This window comes from Crassostrea angulata, chromosome 9, assembly GCF_025612915.1.
Source record: "Crassostrea angulata isolate pt1a10 chromosome 9, ASM2561291v2, whole genome shotgun sequence".
NCBI lineage: Eukaryota > Metazoa > Mollusca > Bivalvia > Ostreida > Ostreidae > Magallana > Magallana angulata.
Window position 1 is genome coordinate 6,328,445 of NC_069119.1, and position 19,555 is coordinate 6,347,999.

General features: G+C 34.1%; 1 protein-coding gene and 1 pseudogene across 1 annotated transcript; both read left to right on the forward strand.

Moving 5' to 3' along the window:
• Positions 1–11,871: 11,871 nt before the first annotated feature.
• On the forward strand, positions 11,872–13,284 carry LOC128163811 (uncharacterized). Its single transcript, XM_052827481.1, has 2 exons — positions 11,872–12,352; positions 12,730–13,284. The coding sequence occupies exons 1-2, from the start codon at positions 12,022–12,024 to the stop codon at positions 13,245–13,247; spliced, it is 849 nt and encodes a 282-aa protein (XP_052683441.1). The 5' UTR covers positions 11,872–12,021; the 3' UTR covers positions 13,248–13,284.
• An 835-nt stretch (positions 13,285–14,119) lies between these two features.
• On the forward strand, positions 14,120–18,946 carry LOC128163287 (uncharacterized; annotated as a pseudogene).
• Positions 18,947–19,555: the final 609 nt, after the last annotated feature.

Below are 19,555 nucleotides of genomic sequence, written 5' to 3' on the forward strand. Positions count from 1 at the left end.
GTAGTCAAAATTGATATTAGTTTTGTTTAAATTCCGTTTCGTTTCGTTTCGATTTTTGGTTTGGTTTCGTTTCGATTGGTTTCGTTTCGTTTCGTTCGATTTCGTTTCGTTTCGTTTCGATTTCGTTTCGCACTTTACAGGCGCCCGGTGAATCTTGATAATTCGAACCTCATGGAATCATGATTAAACTTCGAGAGATCAAAAGTTCGAGTCATCTTGTGTCATCTTTGTATAATATTTATAGAGTACCTCAGAACAATTCTGTATTATAACTATACCCCTAATAAGACATACAATGGCAATAAACAAATTAATATAAAATACTCAAATGAGTTTCATAATAAACTGCATTATTCAAATATTCGATAATATGAAAACTTAAAAAGTACATGTAGCCTAGTAGCAAATACAGGAAATTCAATCATTACGACATTAATTCTTATTATAAGGAACACTATTTAGACCCGATGTGTACATTTACACTCTAAGCAACTATAAATCTGCAAAACTGTTTAAGCTTTTACATGTGAGAGTTGAGAAAGTGACCAGTTTCTAGCCGAGAATAAGTTTCATTATCTCACTGCATCGCCAAAGGCATGGACTTATAAGTAACACAAACGAGGTAACTGAACGTTGTTTACTTACAAGGGGAATCATTGTGTCGACATAGGAGCTGAATCCGAAGATTCGCTCCTCTCCCATTACTGACACAATGTCCTCTACCATTGCACTAAGCGGCATAATATCTAACTTCCCGCTCCCCGTCTTACACCGCTCTTTGTGTACGGCAGATGCCCTCTTCTTTGTCCCCCTCTTCACATCGTCCCATTTCTTTTTTAATTCGTCAACCGTTCTTGTCGAGAAAGATACCGCGTTGACGGCCTCCATCACTTCGAACCACGCTTGCTTCTTCTTCGAGTTATTGATTACATCACTGAATTTTGAATTTATGATGTCCGATCTTTCCTTAACACCCTGAACAAGCAGTTCAATTTCTTTCTCACTGAATCGTTTCTTCTTTCTATCCTCCATGATCTCGCAGCGTTGTCGTTTTAGTGACGTCATTTTTACGTCATGACGTCACAATTTGAACCCTCACGCAAAATACCGAGGTTTTATTTAAAAAATCATTACTTTATATTTTATGATATTTATACTTTTGTTAAACTTTGAATCATAGTATGTTAAACTCGAGTTTAAAAAAAATAGGAGTTTGAATCAGTTGATTATAATATAACAACAACAAAGTATTCAATATGACATAAAATTATGACAATATGTTTTCATATTCTTTAATAAATCCCCCCCCGGCCCGTATAATATCTAGTAAAACAAATCGTGTAATAATTTGTAAAACTTTGACAAAATATTACATAAATTTGTCATATAATTTATGTGAAAAGGCACTAACCATTTAATATTTCTAGTATCGATACATTCACTACTTTATTTCTCATGGGTCACATATACACGTGAATGTTTTCATGAATAACCCAACATACTCAGCAATTCAGATAAAAAAAAAAATACTAGAAGGCTTTTCACAATTCTTCAATGCAGGTGCCCGTCGAGTGCGCAAAACTTCCGCAAAATTTCCGTAAATTTCGCTTTGTTTGCGGGAGCTTTGTGAATAAGCCGTAAACCACCCGTAATCTTTCCGTAAAGTTTCCGCAAGCCTCCCGTAAACTCAGCGCGGCTGCGGAATTTACGGAGGCTTTGTGAATAAGGTCCCAGTTTGTAACAAGTCGAGCGGTCCTTGCCACAAAAGAAAAACACCGTTTTTCTAACACACAACAATTTATTCAGGATGGCAAAATATCAATATCACAACACAGACTTAGATGCTGACCATTTCAAACAATACAACCTGAAACCCGGGGCTATCACCGTTTTAAAAACTACTCGTCATAAAAATAAAGAAAATGCTACTAGTTCTTCGTATCTGCAGGATTTGTCGTTCTCAAGCTCAATATCAACAATAAACAGCGTATAAGAATTGTACTGAATAATAAATATTAAAATGCATAAACTTGCGCCGATCCGGACAGCTAAACTCGACACACGCAGTCTAATTCTATCTGGTAAAATCACACCCCCTCCCCATTTCTACTAAGTATGCTAATTAAGTCCTCATAATTTCCAGTAAACTGTAAATAATCTAGTCAGCCTTATCCGGATACCCGGACATCTCATTATAAAAATGAATAACCTATTTGAACTAATGAACTAAGAAAATCCGAACAACAATAATGCGGATTCCGAACAATCCGGACAACTCGTAATTCTAAACTTGAAACAGTTCAAATAAATATAACAGTTCCTTTTATAGACCACAACTAATAACTAGAACTATAACACTGGAAAGACTGGTCTTCATGGTTGTTATACTATACGGATTCTGTCCGGACGACGAAGTCCTTATAAAAATTAGCATCGTCTACGACCAGGTTCATCTTGGTTATTTACCTTATATGGAGTTCTCAGAGGAGTGCTCAACTGAACGGGATGTGATCGAGTGATCAAGTGATACTGCTGCTGGAACTAGCCTATATTTATAAACTTCTCCAACCAATGAGTACTTGTCCTTCTCTGTCCGGACACTAACAACCAATCAAATATCTGTACGGATTCTGGACATTCCGGACAAGGTTCCTAATTTCCGAACAAGCATATTTAAATAATAAATAAACATTTTATTCCTATACAAAGCCTTGTCCGGATTAATTTAATTACACGGACACATATTTCTAAATCAAAATACGCATCCTTGCGATATTTTACACTAAAGGAATTTTGAAATTAAGCGCCTTCTGAAGTAGTGCGCGTAGCGATACACTTGAATACGGAAGTTCGTTACGAAGACATAGTTCATCAATCGAGGTGACAGATAAAAGCAATCACCGATCATACTGAGGTAAAAATACGGAAAAATAGTGATCAGCATCTAAATACAATAATACATGATATAATAAGGCATACAACAATGTTGATAACACAAAAATAAGTGTCAGAATACGTTTGCATGTCGATGAGTGAAGCGGTCCGTCAAACAGCATGTTCCGTACAGAGAAGTGTGTGAGCGGTAAAATGACGATTATCTCGCGGAAAGAGCATTAAAGTGGCATGAAACTGAACAGGGTGATTAATCTGGTAAATATAAACATGTTTAAAACAGTTATCATGTATTTACTCGATCTAATTACGGGTCAAAGCAGATAATTCGATCTCGTAAAAATGTAAACAAAGTACGGGGGTAGTGTCAAAACACGAACGATAATTCAGAACATGTAAACATTGGTATTTTGATAAATCACGCCTATAACAGGTCTTTGACAGGTAAACAATAAATAATTGAACTTGATACGAGGCATTTTAACGAGAATTGCATGTCTGATGAAATACACAATGAAATATTAATAGAAATACTTAATTGATCATAGATGATCATATTACAATACTATTTACGATAAATTATCTGTGCTGAATTAAATGTTTAAAACGAGGAAACGAAAACTTGAACGTGTCCTTAGACATACGTATAAAATGACCCTATTCTGTAATTAAAGTATCAAAGACCAACCAAATTTCTCCATACAGTAATTTCGAATATACAATATTCATCATTACTCTATTTTTGGTCTAAATTGTTGCTTTACCTAGACATTCAGTTTCCAGTGTAGCTGACTTCAAAGGGGATGGCCAGTGCATTAGCCTGAGGACATTTGCCTCTGATGTTATGGCCAGCAGAGCATCACCTTGACGAGGTGTGGTCAGAGGGAAGAGAATGGACTGTCTTAACCGTGATCAATGCGTTAAAGCCTACGCATACGGGCGAAAATGCGGAACTTTGCATTCTTCAATCAGCACTAACTTTACATCAAGTACAATTTTTGCTCAGATCTTGTAAAACCCAGCGCCCAACTTTTTTCCATCGTTCCCCGGTTCCTCTTCATGCAAGAAACTTCCAAAGGGTCTGCAGTGAACGAACTGTGGGATATCAACTTACGTTAAGAACTGTTAATAACTTTGTGGGACACTTTCAATAAAAGGACTGTGCGAAAGTTTTTTATTCTAAGGCCGTGCGTGAAACTGTGCTCGGATTCGGAAGGACTGTTAACGAAATGACTTCGATTGGTTCTAGTTTATTTTTATTTATTTTTTTAAATTTTATTTTTCTTACTTTTTATTTTAAATTTAAAGGATTAAAAATCACTATTGTAATTTAATTGAGTTAATCTTTAAACACAACGCGGAGATAATTTCCTTTCATTTTTTTAAATTGTACGATCTATTTTATTATTTTGTATTTGTAAAAAAAAACTTCAATTATACCTGTTGATAACTTTTGTGATTATTAAGTAATAATTGCGATTGTCTTACACAGGTAAAAAATATTGGTGCCGTGACCAGGAAAGAGGAACGGGATTGAGATCAAGATAATTCGCAACGGACAAACAGTTCAAATTTTTATTGTAAGTTTTTCGCTTTCATATTTATAATGGAAAGTACACAGACAGAGCAGGGCGCTTTTTGGGGTCTGAGAGAAAAATTAAATCTATTAATTGATTCGTTAAGTACTTTATAATGTGCTCAATTAATTAATCCTAATATGAAGTGGACCCTTAACAATTTAAGGACTCGATTTAGTCCATTGAAAAGTGTTCTTATCTTACACTTATCTGATGTTCATTTACAATCAGCAAATGGAGAGTCTTTAGAAATTGAGGGGAAAGTAGATCTGACACTTCAGATAGGAGGTCTCACAATGTCTCATCCATTTTATGTAGTTCAAGGAAAGAACCGCAATTTCATTTTAGGTAGGGATTGGTTGATACGAATTGGGGTTAGAATTTATTACGATTTAGGTACAATGAGGATAAATGATGTTGATGTACCTTTACAAGAGGATATACACATTTCCTCATTGTTACGCATTGCAAAATCGGTAGTATTGAAGCCACAAGCCGGGAAAGTTTGTTTAACGATCAACAATCTGCTTTAGATTTTTACCTAATGAGGTGTTGAGTCTGAAAAGATGGATCAAAGTTTTGTAAATGGAACAAAACCTTGACTTTCTTTAAATGAATCTTTAGCTACTCCAAACACAAAGAACAGAATTCCGGTCTTATTAACAAATGCTACTAATAAAGCCTACAAATTAAAGAAAAGATGTGCTATGGGTCGAGTAGACAAATTGGGTCAAGATCAAATTAAAAGTAGGAGATCAAGTTTTCTACGTTAACAATCAACGACAAGGCAAACTTCAGAACAAATGGCAACCTTTCTATAGGATCATAAAGCAAACTGGTCGTGTCACATTTTAAATGACAAAATAAACTCACAGCAAGAGTGACTAAAGCCCATCAAAAACTCTTGCGATTGGCACCTATTGATGAGTGGAAAACTCCTTAAGATGCTGAGGGAAGACCCAATCGAAAAGCAACCTACTTTGTTCCCCCAGAAACTGGAACTAGTGAAGATGAGGAGTCAGAAATAGATTTAGAGCCTCAGCCAATAAATGAGTTGTGATCGAATTCAGATAAAAAACCATCTGAAAAATGTACCCCTGTCGAAATTGGCTAAACGCTATCGTAAAGAGTGGGATGACTGCTCATCTGAGGATGACGTTCCTTTAATGGAACTCTCTAAACGGATTAAGCAGCGAGACGCGTCAATATCAGAAACTTACGAACAATTTAGTGAAGATGAGCCATTCGTGAATGGCGATGGACATTTTGATAGTGATAATGCAATGCCTATTGACGCTTTTAATTTGGGGGCACCAAAAACAATGTTTAATGGTCAAAGTAAATTTAATCTCGAGTCAGTGAATTAAGTGAATAACTTAGCAATTAAGATTGTAATTTTTTTTCATTTTTTTGGGGGGGGGGGGGGGGGGAGGGGGGTTATTCTTGTAGGAGATGCTATCCTGTCTGAGTATCATAATTCTGTTGTTTACGGTGTCAGATTCATTACTGGTACGTGAGAATGTAATATTTGAGAAGCTACATGAAATTTCAACCATGCATAGTCGCCGGATGATTGCATAAGTTACAGAACTTACCCCTTATCAGGTACTCATTGACGACCTATATACCAATCCTAATGAAATCAATCCAATTACTATGGCTTTAATGGTACATTTTAAATTGCCGTGTTAAGGAAACTTTCTTTTTACCTATAAAGGGCTTGAAACCGAAATAATTATTTAAATAGATGCCTAGGAGGAAATTTTAACTTCATTTCAGGATGTTAAATCCTTAAATCACCGATGGAAAAGAGATTTGCTTCCGATTGTTGGAAAAGTTTTGAGTTTTCTAATGGTACTGTAAGTGAGGATGATTTAAACGCCACATGGGGTAGTATCAATAACTTGTCTGTTAATCAAGAGAAAGTAATTCATTTGCTTAATTACTGATTTGTTCAACAACCGTTGATGATTTTAAAATATATGCTGTTGTGTCTGTTCCATTATTGATTCTTCTGGGAAAGTAAAAAATTTTAAGGCTCACATATTACATTGTGTTATGTCTAAAACTACACTTGGTTCAAATATGATTTAGTAGCACAATAAACGCTCGAAGCACCTACACTTGCATGCAGTTGATGCTAGTCGTGTTCAATACTTCTTACTTACAGCGTTGCTCAGATCAAATCATAAGATTTTGTGCATTTAAAAGACTTAGATATTGAACTAACATATCCAAATTTCGTATTAAAATTTTTTTTATGCAAAACGAGCGTAATATTTACGAATACTGTCAAATCCGTGTACGTACTTATTCAATTCTGCCTATGGCTAATTATGTTACTGATGGTCAATGTGTTTTTTCGACACAAGGACAGATAAAATTTGCGATAGTTTGAATGAGGTCGCTTTTGCATCGCATACAAATTGTACCATCACTGTTGAACCACTTATCCAAATTGTATCTATATCCTAAAGTTAGAGAAGTCACTGTTATTATCAATGAAGAAAATGTTCATGTTTTATTACTTTCAACGCAAAAGTTCCTATTTAGGTTTAGTGATATATTCAGTCGCCTCCATACTTATTCAATATAGATTCGCTTGGCCCATTATTTATTATATAAAATATCCTTTATATCGTTACTAAACTAACAAGAAAGATAGTTATAACAATATTTATAACTACAGCAAAGCTTGTTGCAAAGCAACGAGTGGGTCTTTCGTTGACGAAAGTAAAGTTATAAGTTCCAGAAAGAAGCAGAGTTCTTAAACCAATAACAAGAGTAACTAAAACAAAAATATAAAAAATTGAATAATTCTTGGTACGACTTAACAAAATCCGAATGATTTTAAGTACGAACTAACAAAAACCTTAACGATTTACAGAAAAAGTTAACAAGAAAAATGTGAATGTGTTCAAGTACGATTTAGCAATTAATTTTTAGGTACGAATTAATTTAACCTAGAACTTAATAAACACCACTTTCTTAACCAAGTTTAGCTTTTTAAAAAAAGCTTACCGTCTTTAAAAGAGCGAACCCGAAACAGCAGTTAGTTATCAAAGACAATTTAATTCTTTTTCTTTTTTATATAAATGCAACCTTCCTCTACATACCATGGCGTTTGGATCATTTTATGTCATTATGTGTCTTTAAAGCCTGCGTGTCAAAAACTGAGAAATGCGTACAAGAGCTTCTTCATTGATATCGACTATAGTAGGGTAAAAGAGGTCTTAAGAAGGGTCGTAGACTCGTATTATTTTGATAAAATCAAAGTTATATCGCTGCATTCAGCATTTTAATTTTGTTGAACAAATATTACTTGTAGTTTTACATATCTAAGGTGCAAACAACTTTACCGATTTTAGCCATACCGCATCATTTTTTTTTTTACATTTTTGTATTTAAATAAAAATAATAAAAGAAAAGAAAACATATTCAATAGATATTATAGAATATTGTTTTCAACTAGTTGGACCGAAAGACTGAATTTCATTCATAGCAATTTGTATTGCTTTTTCGTTTTCTCACTTTTTAAGATTCGAAATCTACGAAATTCGTTAGGTCGTACGTGAAAAATATCATCAGAAAATTACCTCCCTTGCGCCGAACACTATTTCAACCAATGAGATAAATGTAAATTTTCACATCATGTATTTTCTACCAATCACAAGGGAGAGGAAGTGCACATCGCGATATCAAAATTTTCGGAAAACCAATTTTTAAATTTAGAAAAGAGTAGACTTTAGAGCTATCCTTCCCCCTAACTGGACGTGCCAGCCACCTTTTCTTGATATTAAATAAAAGGTCTCTTTAATATTAACATTTTTAAAAGAAATGTTAAAGAAAGGTTGACTGTTTAATACATATCTGAACAATTGCATTTTAGGGAACAACCTTTAAATTCCTCAACGGGGCCCACCAACAAAAATACTTTTTAGGTAGCATTTTGTTTAAGACTTATTCTAAGCAAATTTTCCTCCACACTGCTTTTCAATGGTTATGTTAGCGTATTGTGTGTTTGTTGCACTATCACATGTCAGAAACTTACCGATGTATAGTTTACTATGTCCAATCCACCTACATTTTGTGTTATTTTACCTCCCGTTTGTAAGCTGTAATTTCATTGTGTAAAATAAAAAAAACTGTCATAGCCGCAAGTTTCACAATCATTTTCTGCTTCTCATGTACTTAACATAAGGGGCCTTCATATTGCATACTAATTCCAACAATGGACATCCCTCAAACCTAAATCATTTAAATCCATTTCATGAATCTTAACAACACTCATAAGTCTTTCAGTACAGCAACTCTCAATTTTACAAAAATATTAAGAGGTACTTTATCCGAAACTGTCCCTTAAGCTTGCTACCTTTAACTTGATAAATACACTTACATTTTTGGAAAAGACGTTTTGTCTTAGAATTAGAATTAATGCAATTCTGAGAAAAGGTATACAACAAATACAGATTCATAGGGTTCTCCAAAGTAAAACATCTTTACCTGACCTTTTAGAGGTCAATCGTTGTTTACCTTCCATTAATCAGAAGCTAAAGTGATTTGCAGTTTTATTACATTTAACTACACAACTAACTAATTTCATTCATTATTTAAATTTAAATTTTCTATGAAAAAATATATTTTAATTCAATTTGTGAAGATAGAACTAGTGATGTGTAAAACACAGGAAAATCTTTATAACTAGGCCCCTAAAGCGTTGAAGCGATGGGCTGTGTTATAAATAATCACGATTAGAAGTATTTGAAATAACCTGTTTGATAAAGCAAAGTTTATCCCACGGGTAGTATACACCACACTTCTTCTTCTTCTTCTTCTTCTTCTTCTTCTAGTCCTTTTTGAAGGAGAAGTAAATGGGTATTTTAGTCTTCACTTGGAATTGAAATTGGTATATTTAATTCATTGCATTTAAAAGTCTTTGGAAAAAACACAATACCTCTCTTTAAAAAAAATATGTATTTGTGTACATGCCGTGGGACAAAGGTAAGATGTCATTACGATTGACGCGTATGTGACATGTACTGCAATTCGAAAAAAAAAAGCTGTCAAGAAAGTCTTTACCTCTTTTAAGGTGCATTAAAAGATGCTGTCTTATAGTAGATCTCTAGATCCAGTTATATACCGTGTGTAAGGAATTGGAAACATGTATGATAATATATTATATTCATTCTATATACCTTGTAAGGAATTGGAAACATGTATGATAATATATTATCATCATTCTATAAAATTAACACAATAAACAAAATGCAGGTAAAAATAAATCTGAATTATTTTAGAGGAAAGGTTTTAAATTTTATTTTATTTTTCATTTTTCGGAAATCGATATTCCAACGTCCTTCATATAAAGGCAAAAGTGTTGCCTTTATATGAAGGACGTAGGAATATCGATAATTTTGAAAATTGACATAATAATGTACATGTAGAAAGTAATTTTTCACACAGAAAAACGCTACTTTCTGGGTTGTATTTTTTCATTAATTTTGTTTTTGACAAATATTAAAAAGATATAAACCTCTTAGATTATCATGATGACACGTGGTGATAACGAACAGTAATCAAAATCAAAAGTCCAAAAGTAAAAGACATAACAGGAACAGAACAAAAACGGACCTCTTATGAAATGAGAGGTTGGACTAGGTGCCATGGAGGATTAAGCATCCTCTGCTGACCAGTCACACCTGCCGTGTGTTCTTTTTCGTAATCGGGAAAACGGAGAAATCCGTAGACAATTAGGTGAGTAATTATGTTGAAACAATAAGATTGAAAAACAACAGTCGCTAGTTGTATTTGCTGAAAAGGTCGTTGTAACGACCATAGAACAACGACCTTAGAACTTGCGAAAAGATGATTTCAATCGAGACTGTTGGTAGTCCCGTTTCATCAACTTGTTTGTCAGTAGCTTGTCTCGTTTTAGAACTGTTCATACGTAGAGCATGTCCTTGCGTATCGGATTAACTGAGAGATAAAAACTTTATATGCAGGTGAAAAAGATATACATGTATTGCTACACAAGTAGGGAAAGTTGACTATAGAAAAATTAAAGTCGATCATCACGTTTATTCTAAAGTTTTGTTGTTAGGTCAATGTCTTCAAGTAAAATATTCACATATGAAGTAGATTACGCAGACTCTGTGGTATCTTTCAGTTCAAGTTTGCTGGGATATATCGAGTCGAGATTAATATGGAAGTAACAATTGTTAATTTATAATATGTCGTCGATATACCCGAATGTCGAGTTGAAGGCCACAGCGAGTGTTTTATTTTTTCACGTACAAGTTTTTAAATAAACTTTTCTTCATCTCAATACAAAAATAGGTCTGCTTACAATGGGGCGCTATTGGTATTTATGGGAATTTCAACAAATTGTGGAAGATCTGATTTTCCAAAAACCACATAAATGTTATCTATCAAAAACTCAAGCATTTTTTCAAAATCTACCTCAGAGTGCTTGTGTGTAAAATCCGAATGGTATTTGACAAAATAGTTTTTTAAAGACCGATGACAATGTAAGTTATAGTTAAAGTACATTTATCGAGTATATCATGGATACCCAAGAGGGCGGTGACGAGTTTGCGCAGCAAACGAGTCTCTGCCCTCTTGGGTATCCATGATTTACGAGATGAAATATACTTTAACTGGCTTGTATCAAGGACCAATCAAATCTTTCGAATTATATGCTCGTGAAAAAAAAAATATCCGTAACATTGCCCGCGAAATGATCGACAACATTCGTATGATTCCGGTGAATTTTCCGCTTCAGCATCTAAATGCCGCCAAATGTATCATTTTCGGCAGATCACGTGCATCAAATCCCGATCAATTTGAGTCATTATTAGCCTAAAACCGGACGAAGATGGACATGGAGGATCAACAGAGCTTGTTGACGATAGACCTGGGCGATCTCGACTTTTTATGCGGGGATATTATAACAGATGAAGACCTTCAACTATCACAAGTTTGTGAAGAAATAGAGCAGGAACATGATATTTCCGAAGGTTTGTGCCAAATATTTAGCCTCAATGTTGATGTAAATACGGACGCGAAAGGGGGTGCTGAGTTCGGTTCATTTGAAATGGATTATCATAATGCTTGCCCAGAAACGACGGATTCTGCCCCGAAACTACCAGCTGCAAAATTGGAACCCAGTGAGGATGACGATACCCGTTTCGGAGAACCTGCGACGGACGAGGACATTTCCAAGCTAATCGCATCAACTGAGAATGCAAACACCAAAAAAAATTCTGCATGGGCTTTGAGGGTTTTTGAAGAATGGCGAAACCAGCGACTTCGCAACTCTGGTGCTGAAATCCCGTTTTTGCACGTGATGGCTGCGGAGCAGCTGAACTTTTACCTTGGACGGTTCATTATGGAAACCCGTAGGAAAGACGGCGTCGAATACCCACCTCGATCCCTATACCTTATTACCTGTGGATTATTGCGCCATCTTAAGGACAAAAATGTCTTTGACAAAAACATCTTGGACAACAATGACTGTAGATTTAGTGAGTTCCGGAAAATTCTCGATAGCAAGATGAAAGACCTCTTGAAGCGCGGTTTTGGAACATCGATAAAGCAAGCGGAGCCCATCATGCCGCAGGATGAAGAAAGCATGTGGAACAAAGGAATATTCGGCGATAAAGATTCAGAAACTCTTCAGCATACCATGTTCTATTACAACTGCAAACTCTTTGGTTTACGTGGACATGACGAACACCACGAACTTGAGTGTAGTCAGTTTGTTCTTGGGACTGACAACTCCGGAAAATATGTAGAATTCATCGGGCGTGCCAGCAAGACGTACAAGGGCGGTTTGGCGCAAATGCAGCTACCAAATAAGTGCATACGACATCACAGTTCAGCTGGTAAGTTAACATTAAAAATAATCCATTTATCTAAGTAAATCAATGAATCATTTATAAATAGTAAAATAGTTGTATAGTGGTAAATGCCTTATTTTTGTTTTGACCCGACCCTCTACCCCCTAGAGAATTTTAAATTTTAAAATTTACAGTAGAAGTTGCAAAGAGAAGGCCTCGACCCCCTCCCCCCTCCCCGACAAAAACAATTATCTAGTATGGGACACCAACCCCGGGGAGTTTGTATATCTGCACCTGTTGAAAGATTGTGTAAGAAATTGAGGTTTCGATATGATCTGATTAACTATCAACTCATTTATCGTTATTACATGTTACTTATTTTGATTATGTTTCAAAGAATTTTGTTTTTTCTTCCATCTTAGGTGAGCGTTGTATCGCAGACTACTATAAAATGTATTTGGATGGTCTGGATAATGGGGGGTCATTCTATCGACGCCCGTTGCAAGGAAGCCCGCCAAAATATGGAAACCAACTCGTCGGTGTGAACAAACTGAAATCAATGATGAAAGTGATCTGCAAAAAGGCTGGATTGGAGGGAAATTACAGTAACCACTCCGATAAACGCACCTGCGCAACACAATTATACATGGCAGGGGTGGACGAACAAGAGATAATGAGGAGGACGGGTCATCGCTCAGAAAAGGCAGTAAGAAAATACAAACAACCGTGCGACGATATTCTTAAGAAGGTGTCTGCAGTATTGGAACCTATTCCTGGGGTGGCAAAATCCTTGGAGAAAAGAAAGCGCGAGGACGACATGGAAACTAATACCGACCTGCCGTGTCGTCCAACAAAAACATTACGCTCCTTTGGTTCTGACATAACTAATGCCAAAAATGGACAGTACTTTCAAAAGTGTAATATTTCTTTCAATTTTTGAATAGTCTGAGAAATTGTGCATTCTCTTAATTTCTAAAAATTCGTTTCTTTTTTTTTTTCCTTTTTTTTTTTTGTTGCTTGTAAGACAATTTTTCAAGCTAATAAATTGATGTTCTTGGATTTTGTTTTCATGTAATAAAGGTGGAAGTTGTTGTACAGCTACCTGTACAATAACTTCCCGACACTGGAAGTTATTGTACAAATGGTAACTCCGCCTCCTCAAGGTATCATGATTTATTGAACAGCCACAAACGAGAGAAAATGCACAGGGCCGTGTTACAAGTTAATTTACATGATCCATTTTTATTGAAATGTAGCTATCAATGATGTCAAAAAGCCTTGACTTTAATTATCGTTTAATTTATCGGTAGTTGTATAAAGTGTAGTAAAGTCATAAGTTTTGATGCTATTGATTCTGGTAAAATTATTTTGGGATTTCAAATTTTCTTAAGGTTCCTTGGAATTCTTAAGTATCTAAATCTGATTTACATTGCATCTTGAATATACTGTTGCACAGTCCTACTGAAGTTTCTCCTTTACTGCTGTTAAGGCTGTTCAAAAAAATTCTACATTTAACGTAACCCGCACGCGTAGGTTTCGGCGAAATTATTGTTTTAAAAAAACAACAAACAAATCCGGATATGAAAAAGTCGTTCCATTTGGGTTTTCATTCAGCGAATTAATTCTACATTCTGTATGAGAGAAAAACATGCTCAAAAGCAGCATCGAAGTATTCATTTTTCATAACAAGGAGAAAATGAGAGTCTACGCCACTATCAAAGTAAAAAAAAAAACATTTGAAAACGAACAAAAATGGATTGGACAAACACATGATCGAAGTCGACAGTAAAAATCTTAATTTGAAATTGTATAATGTCGGTTGTCAAGTCACAGAGCTACAGCCTGAACCATGCTGAACCAACTTTCGCCCTAAAACGAGGTTTGTTTATTATTTATTAATAAATTATTATTTATTAAAGTAGTCCATCAACAACTGAAATGACTACCCATCTTATTAAAAAAATCAAAATGTGTACGGTAAAGTTACGCTTTTTGCCTTTTTATCAAGAAGAGGAAAGCTTAAGCAACTTCTTACCAACACTGTACTGAAAAGATATAAAAAGACTTTTTATAAAATTATAACTTTCCCCATAGACTCCAATGTTAGCTTCAAGATGTGATAAATTTGTTATTATTTAACTTTTATCCAATTTCAAAGGTGAATGAACCTTATAAAATCATATTAAGATTTTAGTGTTGAAACTAACAATATTTGACTTTAAGTATGATAATTATGGATGTAATTCCTTGAGGTGAAAGACAAAGAAGAAAGCCCCAACGCTAGGCATTAAAGCAATATGAGTCGTATTTTTTTAGAATTTTATTTTGGTTCAAAAACCTGTTAGAATGATAAGTCTGCATGTTACTTAAACTTTTATGAGAAATAACATTTGAAAAACTCATTAATTTTTATCATAAGAAAGATTTCTCTTCTAAGGAATATATAGCAAATCAATTTTTGAACAGGATGACAATAATTCTATTTTGCTTCAATTCAGGCTTCTTAATAGCTTTTCCCACAAAAATAAAGCTAACAGAAATTTAAAAGCCTTGATATTTTATGTCATTTTAGCAGAAAAAAACCTTTTCGTAAAAAAAATTAACCACGAAAATTGCAGCTCATATTGCTTTAAGTCAGCATAATATACTGATTTAGATTAGAGTTCTCGACTGCAAACCCCTTACATTTGAAATGTATCTACATTTTTAATATCATGTTCAGAAATGATAATACATTCATTCATAATACATAATAGGAAGAACCTAACAGTTGGCCTAGCTTAAGGTAGCTCGCGGGTTTACCTACTTGTGAGAAATCCTACCTTGAAAATTTATCCACGTGATTCATACTTTTCAGTGTTTTATTTCTTAAATTTATTTGATATTCGTCATCGCGGTAATATTGTTATCGTGTTTCAAATACAGTGTCATTGATAAAAGCAAGCAACGCCATTTGAATGTAATATATAGTAATATGCACATCTTAGTCGAGAAACGCATTACAAAACTAGGCTCCAAACTTTTAAACAATTCAGACGAAATTAATTTTACTCAACACAATAACAGAGGAGATAATTATGAATCAATTCATTAAAAAAAAAAACAGTATGTGTTCTCGGCCAATTTTTGGCAAAACAACTCTAAAGATTTAAAAGATTTCTCAAAACCTTATATTTTCGTTACGACGTTAGCCCGACGTCATCATTTCCTTACGTCTGAGAACCCAAAAATTGAAATGCATTTATTGTCAAGACTAGCTGATTAACACATTTTAGAACATTTAAATACTAATTAGACATTATTGTGAATGTTATTAAATGCACAAATGCAATTATCGTAAGGCTGTAAAGATACAGAAAATTGCTATTTTTGTTTTTATGAATCTCTGAGTCTATCAATGCAAAAAAAATTGCCAGGCAACTACTAATATAATAAGTTTGTTATCATATAAAATAATTAGCTCAAGCCGAAAGAATTTAAAAAAATTGAGCGCGGTAGTTAAAATTACGGAAGTTATAATTGTAACAAAAAAGCGAGGTTGATGCATATTAAAAAAAAATGTATGAGTTTACTATGACGGTCAACTCTTTACGTCGATTCCTATTGTGATGTCAGCAAACCCGCGAGCTACGTTGAAGAACGGAAATAGTGGAATACACTTGTAGGGTGGCAGTTATTTCAAGAACACTGTCTTGAGTTTTTAGAAGTAGGTACAGTGAATCTTACAACACAACTCTGATATGTTAAATTTTAAAATGTGTCATTATGAAAATGTATGAAATGTCATTATTTTGATTGTAGATAATCTGTGAGTTGCGCAACATTTTCCACGAAAAGAAAAAGTTTTCCCTTAGGTTGTTATGTTTATGGGGATGAAAATCCATTGGATGTACCACTTGATGGGCTTGCAAGTCACTCCACTTCTCGTCCAGTATACATGATGTACCGTTAGAAAGGACATAAACATAAATAACACAAAAGTATTTGATTGGAAAATGCAAATATTAACATGGACCGAATTCTACAATATGTATTATATGACAGTATTGATGTTATGATAACTGAATGGGTGACTCTCAATAAATACACATTTGTTTGAAGTTTTTGTTTGTTTATTTTTTCCTCCCTTCCTCGTAGGTTTTAAATTTTCATGTGACGTTAAACGTAGAATTAATTATAAACAGCCTAAAATTTTTGTAAGGAGAAAAGAAACTTCGTAGAACATTTACTGGAACCCGCTATATATCTTTGTTAATAAGGGTGTTTTTTTATGAAGTTTGGTATGTAATATAGGTAAGGTAATTCAAATTGATTTTGGTTGTTTGGAATATTGAAAATATTTAAACTTGACATATGGTTTCTAAACATTTTAATCAAAAAGGAAGGATACATTGCCTTAAAATCTTAATAATATCATTTTATGCAAACGCTTTAAATGATTTCAAGACTTACCGTTCACATTTTTACGTTAACAGTGTATTAACCATTTTACTTATTGGATTTTAAGCATTATATCTTGTAATCTTTTTTCTAGCAAAGTGGAAGTTGACAAATCTCAGACATGACAAATCGTCACTATGCTACTAAACTTATATTTATAATTTTATAATTCAGCATTGTGGTGGTTGGGTTTTCTATTTTTTCCTTATTTTCGTTCTGCAAATTAAAAATATACATATATATTTCTTTTATTTTTTTCTGTTTAATCATTTAATGCAGTTTATGGGTGGGTTTTTTTAGGTACACCGACGAGATTCACAAATAGACTTATAGGTGATAGCAACACTTTCTTTAATACTAATAGTCATATGGTGATGTATAACCAAGGAGGCGACTTCAACGGAACAGTGTCCACGTGTCCAAGTCCATAATTATATCCCATTCATCACTTTTTCTTGCTATAATGGCATCAGGATCTATAAAATTTCCAAAAGTTAACCCTTGCAACACTACAAAAATGACAAATGTATTTTAATTTATCAATGTTTATTCATAATTAAAAACTAAAAACATATTCATCTATTTGTTCACATTTTAAAATGTGGGCCAGAAACAAAATATTGGGATTAAAAACAACAACAAATGTATGAATCATTAGACACTCTACGCAATCGTGTGCAGTAAAGGAAGAAAGAGGACCAGACATTATTAGGTCGTCTAGGATATTAAACTTATTATGTAATTCTAAATAAATGCTCTTGTGAATGATAGCATAGGATCTTATTGTCGTACCATAAAAGCATATAAGTTCCTAAAATCCCTCTACTGTTTTCTTTCATGTTATAGCAGAACCCACAAAAATACTAACATGCCTTGTATGTTATGTACCTTTGCATTTGAATCTGCAGAACACAAGTTAAACAAAATGATTAAAGAAAGTTTTTAAAATATCTCCAAGGAATTAAACGTGTCAAAACGCCATTAGAAAAAGAGCGCTTAACTTGGAATATTCTATACAAAGCAGAGACATGGTCAAATCCCCGAAGGGTTGACAGGTTTCTTTCACATACATTTCTGTTGTTATTTCTACTTGTTTTTGCAACAACTGAATCAAGTACCTCTCCCCTACATCAACTTGCTAATGCTTCCACTGGTTTCCATGACAACGGCCTTCACAAGCTATACATAAAGATGGACGCCTTAGAGAGAACCGCACAGAACAGAACTTTGAGACGAATGTACTGGAAAAGTCAACACGCATGGACACGCTGATGAGATAGGTATTGATCAATTTTAATGAGATGGATGCCAAGATTGAAACAAGCATCTGAATAGCTTGAGTGTCGAAAGAAAGAAAACTCTTGTGAAGAATATAATAGGTAAATCATTTTAAAGAATAAAATAATTTTTGTGACTAATTGGTTAGGGTTGGTTTGTTTATGGAAGGCGATGTGATTCGGCAGTCTAGATGTTTTGTTTTGTCGACGACCAAAGCTTTTAAAAGTAATTAGAACTACTCAGATAAACATATAAAAGTTTTGAGAGTTTACATATATACTAGTAGTTACTTCTTGCAAACTGACCATTACGTATTTACAACCTATTCAGCAGCCCATTTGCATACTATGGGGGAAATGTTACAGTTCATTACAACCACTGTTAGAATTTATATCAATTAAATCAAAACTTATATATTGGTGAATATTCAGATAATGTTTTTGTGTAAATATGTAATTAATACACTGCATTCATATGCTGAATTGAAATAATTAACAATAACATTTCTAAATTTATGAAAACAATACTAAAGACATACTTAATTCACCTCTACCGGCCGCCTAAGTTTTGGTTAAATTTTCCTAGCTAGGTACTCTTCTAGCTACGGACTTAAGTCTAAGAATGTACTTAAGTCCTACTTAAGCACTGTCTAAGACTTAAGTACCCTTTATTTTCCGAGCCCCTGGACTCTATCTCTTTCAGGTGTCTGTGATAACTTTTTCTGTCACTAATGGGATCAGGATTTACCCAAATTTCCAACAGTTAATCCTTGCATTTTCTGGTGCTAGTCCGCAAGCAAATGGATCGTCAATGTCTACAGCCACGTGGTTAGAAATCAGTGATGAGGTGTATTTACGACCACATAAATCCTCATTGGATGAAGATTTTAACTCTGTATTTACCGGTGTCAAAATAATTTGAATTTTTTTTTAATTGCCTCTTTCATCGAAGTGAAAAAGTGATATGTTTGTCCCCCTTTTATTGATATGTAAATAAAGCATTAAATGTTTGCTGTTTTCATTTTTATATTTTTTTTCCTGTGTTTAGTTAAGTGGTCGATCAAAACACGATAAAAGTAAAATCTTATCCCTTATCATATTTGCAATGTGTATTGTAACCTTAATAACGGGCCGCAAAATGGCGGTCAGTTATATGATATGAACGTGAAAAGTAGCTGATGAGTATGCGTTTTCGCGGAGCTATTATCAGCGTCTAGTTCAACAAAAATCTGTATTGATAAAACAAAGCCTTGCTTAGGGAGAGCGTGTGTTGTTTGAAATGTACTCACTATTTTTATGAGAAATGGTATTGTGTATCCATTTTGATCATATATAAATTAGTGCGACTTTGTCCATATATCTATGATTGGATTCTTCATCTACTGCAAAAGTTCGATCTTTTTCATTCCTCATTTTTATTCGTAAAAAAACCCAACATTTTTTGGCCGTTCTTCAAACGCTTGTGCCCTTTTTTCTTGTCGAATTATGTGATAGAAAAAAACATAATTCTTGAATAAATCAGGAAAAGGTT